The sequence below is a fragment of the Charadrius vociferus genome, unplaced genomic scaffold, assembly GCF_000708025.1.
Source record: "Charadrius vociferus isolate BGI_N301 unplaced genomic scaffold, ASM70802v2 scaffold436, whole genome shotgun sequence".
In the NCBI taxonomy this organism is placed as follows: domain Eukaryota; kingdom Metazoa; phylum Chordata; class Aves; order Charadriiformes; family Charadriidae; genus Charadrius; species Charadrius vociferus.
The window spans coordinates 3,288,290-3,295,051 of NW_009649187.1; the positions used below are offsets into that span (position 1 = coordinate 3,288,290).

The 6,762-nt window shown below is 43.3% G+C and overlaps 1 protein-coding gene across 1 annotated transcript in view; it reads left to right on the forward strand.

Annotated features, from left to right (window-relative positions):
• LOC104289801 (bone morphogenetic protein 7-like) overlaps nt 1–5,904 on the forward strand; it is a 10,941-nt gene extending 5,037 nt beyond the window's left edge. The window contains exons 2-5 of the mRNA XM_009888813.1: nt 254–393; nt 2,099–2,300; nt 3,943–4,375; nt 5,790–5,904. Coding sequence (XP_009887115.1) covers nt 254–393; nt 2,099–2,300; nt 3,943–4,375; nt 5,790–5,904 — 890 coding nt within the window. The remainder of the gene's footprint in view (nt 1–253; nt 394–2,098; nt 2,301–3,942; nt 4,376–5,789) is intronic.
• Nucleotides 5,905–6,762: the final 858 nt, after the last annotated feature.

Consider the following 6,762-nt stretch of genomic DNA (forward strand, 5'->3'; position numbering starts at 1 on the left):
GCGCAGCTGCGGGGACCGAGGTGGGCCCGGGGGCCGGGGGGCGGCGGGGGCCCGGCCGAGAGGTGAATCCCCGGCAGCGGGGGCGATTGCCGAGCGGGGGCAGCGACGTCCCTGCCCGGTGCGGGGCCCCTTCAGCCCCCGCAGGTTGGAGCAGAGCCGGCAGCTGCTGCGGAAAACGGGGAGGGGGGTGCGTGGGGTGGCAGAGGTTGTTGTGCGGGGTCTTGCCTTGCTCCTAAGGAAGGGTGCCTTGCAGTGGCCGTGGACCAGTACCACTTCTACTTCGACATCAGCGCGATGGAGAAGGGCGAGCAGATGCTGAAAGCCGAGTTCAGGGTCTTCAAGCTGAAGAGGACGCATGTGTCCAGAAGGCCCGACGTGAAACACTTCTGCAAAGTAAGTGGGGAAATAACCTGTCACTTAAACACTTCCTCATGCTTCCATTGGTAGCAATACTGAAAATGAGGAGTGAAACCACTTTACCACATAAACCTGCTTTATTTTTATTCTTATTTGACGGTCATCTGCACTTTTTCTTTGCCTCCAGCATGCAAAGGAGTAGTCACAAGGCTTTGGCTTTGGCAGTATGCTGTCCTTTGCACGCCATGGCAGTGAGCTGTCCCTAAAGATACCTGTGTCAGACCTATCTCAAACCATACCGTACTCTCCTGGGGCTTGAAGTGTTTTGAAATTCAAATCGAAATTTGTCTGCTTGAGCCACTGTGGAAAAAAAAAAAAAAAATAGTCATCTGGGATCCATAGGAAACTAGGACAGGTGAGGACTCTGATGCTCGTTGTACCTGTTCATTTGGCAAAAGGCAGATTCAGACTTTTTGCAGACCTGAAGGCAAAGATGTGAAGGGGCAGAAGACTTTGACCGTATTAGATGTTCAAAGAGAAGGAAAAGGGATGGTCAGGATATTTTTCTATAGTATCAAACAGTCTAGTAATAGTATCACACAGTCCAGTATCCTGCCTCCGAACACACCTAGAAGTCGATGTATGTGCTGGTGCTTGTTTTTCTGTTAAACTGTCCAAAACCAACTTTTTGCTTGGTTTGGAATGATAGTACAGTTTTCCAGCTATGATGTGGCAGAAATGTTCGTAGTTTTCATTCTCCTTATTTTGCTAGAGAAACAATTGTTTTCACTTCTTATTGCTTTGCTATATCGCTCTCATCAAGGTGGAAGTGTATGAGCTCTTGGATAGTGGAAGTAAGCCACAAAAAAAACATCTCATTGCGTCAAGATTATTGTCCCTGTACACAGAAGGCTGGGAAGTATTCAACGTCACGCAGACAGTAAGCAGAGAATTCTGACTTCGTTTTAATTCTAAATCTCCATTTAACTTCCTCTTGTAGACTTCTTTATTTGTTAGTTTCAAGATTTGTTTTGTAGATATCCTTAAACTATAACAGTATGTGAATGCCCTTCCATAGCAAAACATGGAATGTGGTTTAAAACATACAGTTTCTTGGGTTTCAGTCTGTGGTCAGTGTTTTTCGTTGCCGAAGCTTTATGATCAGTGTGAGCAGCACGCTTGGATGACTGGTTGAGTTCCATCTGACGTCATGATAGCTCTGCTTGAGAATGGCCTGGCCTTATCTATTAGTCTGTAATTATAACAATTAGATAAAGTAAATTTGCCTGATTGTGAGTTAATTTCTTCAAATGCCCTGTTTGTTAGATTTGAATGAGTTTTAATGTTACGGAAAGTCTGGGGAGTTCATACTATTCTGTTATTAACATTGCTAAGAAAAATAAATTCCTGGCTAAAATCAGAGAAGATTTGTTTTATTGTTAATTTTAACTCCTAGACTCATCTATTCACTAGTAGATTCTCTGAAATTAATTATCTTCCTGTAAATGTAGCTTTGGGGAATGCATATGGTATTTTGTATTTTTAAATGTTGAATTACTGGTTTAAATATTAAACTGAATTGAGTCTCAGCTATACAGTTACCTCAATTATGTCGTAATGTATGTTCTTACGCTCTCATAGCTTGTTGCCTGTTCCCTTTTCCTAATGAAAACATTGCTTAATAGTAATGCTGTAATAAGAATATTGAAACAATATTTTTTCATTTCGCTTTCATTACCAGGTTTCCAAGTGGGTTGGAAACCGCAGCTCCAACCATGGCTTTTTGATAACTACAACACATGTCTTCAACAATAGAATTGAGCACAACCTGGTTAAGTTTGCAAAGAGCCAGGGTGCTTTGCAGGAGAGTAGAAACGCTCTCCTTGTCCTCTTCACCAACAGTAACAAACGGAGGTCTTCCAGCTTTGTACCCTCTTCCACAAGTAAGTTCGCATGAGAAGAGCAGCTCTGTTTTAGAATATGAAATCCCTGTTCACCTTTTGTTACCTTCTGCTGCCTCACATATACCTAATCTCGGTATTTACTTGCAGTGTTGAACAGGTTTGAAGCTCAGCTTTGTCACTGATCAGAGTTTGATTTGATAGTTCTTGCTAGTAGGTCACCCAGCATCTTAAGTTGTCTCTCCCCTCAGAAAAACTATATTCGTAAAGCCTGGAGGGAACCTGGTTTATTTTGTTTGTAAAGGGGTGGGAGTTCTATTTTTTTAAATTACTATTTATATTATTTTTGTGGTGGTGAAGTTTGCGTGAAAATGATAGATTAGGTTTAGGCTAAAAAAACTCAGTGGCCTGGAAAAAGCTGTGAAAATGCTGGTAAAGCAACTGCAAGCAGAGTTATTAAGCACAGTTTTCAAGAGCGGAAGAGGTTGTTAAATAAGCAATTTAAACCTCTCTGTCCTTGGCTTGGTTTTTAAGCACCTATTTAACTTCAGTGACTAATTAGCATTGTGAATAAAGGCTGCTTTCATCAAAGACAACGCCCTCGTCCCTTAAATTACAAAACACAGCGTCTTACCTCTCCCACTGGTCCTCCAGTAAAACCAACTAAGGCTGGATTTGAGAGTGTGATAAATGTGAAGAGCAAAAGCTGTGAGGAGGTGCAAAAATGTTTGTGTTTGCAGAGTTTTCTGGTAAATGATTGCATTGCATATTAGAAAGAAACTAGGTAGGACTTGCATCAATATTAGGAAGTTGGTGGTGAAATTGATCAGAAACAAAATAAGGCTGGACTGTTTATTTTTGTTTTCCAAAGAAAAACTTTATAGTTAAATCCTAGATCCCAATTTAATGAGCATCAAGCCATGTGCCAGGATTTAGAAGTCGATACCCTTTTCTCAATGAAGAAACTCCCTAGACCTGCCTGTTGTTGGTCAGTGAATCTATGCCGATTGTTCTTCTACCAGCCTGTATATCGCTGGTTTTCAGCCTCTTTCCGTGGATCTCGAGGTCTCCATAGGTATTTATCAAGGCTTCTCAGAAGATACTTTAAGAAAGCAAACCTATTGTCAGTAAGCTTTGTTCTCTAGCAGAGTTCCATCAACCTGGTGGTAATTTCTTCAGATCCAAAAATTGATAAATATTTTTTAAAATATTACTCTATAGGAACACACTGTTTTGCAAGCGTATGGGTAGAGTTCCTGGGAGGAGAACTGTGGGGAGAGAAAAAGGCTGTGGTCTCCGCCCTCTATTGCACTGCACAGCTTGATCTCTGTTGTAGGAGTGGCTGTATAAAGATCGTTAATAGCATCGTGATCAGATCCAGTGCTGAAAAGGGCCTGTGGAGTTCACAGAATGTATTTAGTATATCATGGAGCTTTTCCTTTGTATTTCTGCTGAGTTTGGGCCTTTCAGGCCACCAAGTGAAACACAAGATTTGGCAGTTTTTGAAATATGGCTGAAATAGCAGTTGAATACATACCCCTTTTGGTACTTTCACAGTTAAATGTGATTTTTAAATCTACTCGGAAGACTTAGATGCAGATGTATGGAACAGACTTTCATGCAGAATACCATACTTAGGATATTAATTTCTTTTGGGAAAGATTAACACGCAACTTCCTTTCAGAACCAGAGATGAACCCTGCCAAAAATGATGCTTCACGTGTGCCTCGTGAAACTCAGATCATCGAAAGCAGCAATGCAGGCATGAGCAGGAGACCTCGAGCTGCTGCAGTCCCTTCTGCCAACAGCCAGGTAGCAGCATGTCATCGAAGGGAACTCTACGTTGACTTCCGTGCTATTGGCTGGTCAGGATGGATTATTTACCCAAGTGGATACAACGCATTTTATTGCAGAGGATCCTGTCTCTTCCCCTTGGGGGAAAGTCTAAATGCAACAAACCATGCTACAGTTCAGTCCATAGTCCATACACTTAAACTGTCTCAAGATGTCAGCACGCCCTGCTGTGTGCCAGATGAATTGAAGTCCCTCAATCTTCTCTACTTTGATGACAAAGAGAATGTGGTCCTTAAAAATTATAAAGACATGGTGGCAACAAGGTGTGGCTGTCATTAGGAGGACCTTTTTTTGACTGCATTTGTTGTGCACCTGGATTCAGTTCCCCATTTGCCACCCGATTCAGTTCCCCATTTGCCATTACCAAAGCAAAGGGCATTTTAGATTACAGGACAGGAGAGCCAGAAACTCAGCTGTGCTTCAAATCCTTCTCCTCTCACCATGGCTGTCTGGAAGGGTTAAACAGGCTGGCTTTTGAAGAGCCACGGGCTTCTGGAGGGTATGCTGACCTGCATGGAGAGCTGTTTGAGTGCCTGTACACCAGAGGAAACCATTGAAAACAGGAACTTGCTATGTGAAGGAGTTGAAACTCATTGAGTGTCCAAATTAAGGTCTTGTTGTGTATATTGATGCGCAGAATTTCCTATTTAGGATTTAAGAGGTGTGGTATTCTGCCTCAATCCAGGATGGGGCGCAGGTCTCTTGGTAACACAACCTTAGTCAGTTTTGACTGCATAATCCAGTGGGGCTGTACACTCCTACATAGAGCTTTCAGGATAAGTGTTTGCCCAGAACTAATCTCAGAGGCCTCTAGCATCTGCAGATCATGCATTGCCTGGAAATGCACTTCCCCCTGTTCTTTATACAGCTCGACCAAATACAGAACCTCTTTGTCGGCCCCCCTGGGACTTGCTAGCCAAGCTGAGGGAACACATAGGTCAGTATTTGTCTGGGAATCAGAAAACTTGACTTCGGACTCAGGGCTGCACCTCTGTATAATGAAGGGTCAGCCAGTCCTTCTCTTTGTAAAATCATTCTCTTCCACCGTGGTCTGCTGTGGCTGTTCAGCTGTGTGGCAGCAGAGATTGCCTTTGTATATTTGTACAGCGGCTGTACAACGGGATCCTAAGCTTGGGTCAGAATCCCCAGAGTTTAGCGGGAAGAAGACCGCTACACTTTGGAGGTCTGTGAGAACGTGCTGGATGCTGGCCTGGTCCTGTATCTGAGGCGAGTTTTGATGGAACATACTCACTGATTCCCTTCCATTCTTCTTTGAAAAACAGGACGTAGACTTGGAAGGGGCCCCCAACCCTCTTTAATGCAGGTAACCAGCCCATTGCTGTTCCTCGGTCAACTCATTGAGTTGTAACTTAAGCCTGGTTAGGTTTCTTGACTCCGTTAATCCTTGAAGGAGGCTGGCTTCTCACACAACGTGACATCTCCCATGGGTAGAAACTTCATGGAGAATTTTTTTACTCCAATGAGTTTAAAAAAAAAATTATTTATGTAAATGTTTTTCTTTCTGTAAATACTGATGTCTGTAATAAATTTATTTTATTTAAGACACAAACACTTGGAGTATATTAACTTAATCTGTAATATAAAAATTTAATTTTCAAATAACTGTAATGTAACATTGGTGTGGTTTTTTGTTTTGTATTTGAACCTTCTTCCTAGAGTTGTGAACCAAATACTTTTCCAGAAGAGAGGAAGAGAGGACATTCCCAATGGCTTCAGTGGGCACTGTGTCAAGTCCTCTGATTCCGTGTCAAGAAGTATAACAGATGAATAGATGTTTCCCTTCAGGGAGGATCCAGTAATTATTCCTGAAGCAGAATTTGCATTGAAGCATCTTGTAACTCTCACCGGAGTTAGGCATAGAGATGAAAGTCCTTCAGGTTGGTCACGTGTGGTGCTTGTAACAAAGCCTACCTCGTGGAGGTCCTGAACTTAACATACCTGAGATGTTTCCATTTTCTTGGTGTGTAAAGCCTTAATTTCATGTATGTTGTAGTATTTTGGGATGCCTTCTTAAAAATTTCACTAAGTTGGAAAGCCAGGACAAAAGAAACACTGTTATTTGCAGGTACAATGTACGGATGAGAAGGCTGTGCCCCATATGTGTAGGCCAGGCTTGTGCTTATTGGAACTACAGCCTGGGAGGGGTGGAGCGGAGGAGAGTGAGTGAGACAAGGATTTAGAACGGATGGTGTGCATGGGGCAGTGTAGAGAGAAGGGTGTTCTCCTGACTAGTTGTTGCTCTGGAAGGCTGCAGGGGCTGCAGTAAGTGTCGGTGGAGATGCCACGCTGATGTTGGAACAGCTCGAAGCACAGGTCTTGCTGCCGGGAGCACCAGTTGCAAAGGAGTTGGTGCTCAGTCCAGGCTGGAACAGGCAGTGGAGCATTCAGGAAGCTGATTTCTGTTAGGGACAAAAGGCTTGATTCCCCCTAGCCAGGGAAACAGGCAGTGATAGGGCTCCTGTGTTTCCAGCCAGCAGATCATGTGTTGAACTATACGTGTGTGAGCTGTACGACACAGGCCCAGGGAGGGACTCCAGTACGACTGAAAGTTTCAAACCTGCTGTAGGTGCCCAGCATGGGAGAACAAAAGTGTTTGTTCTTTTTGCAGAACAACCCGTCATCATCACGC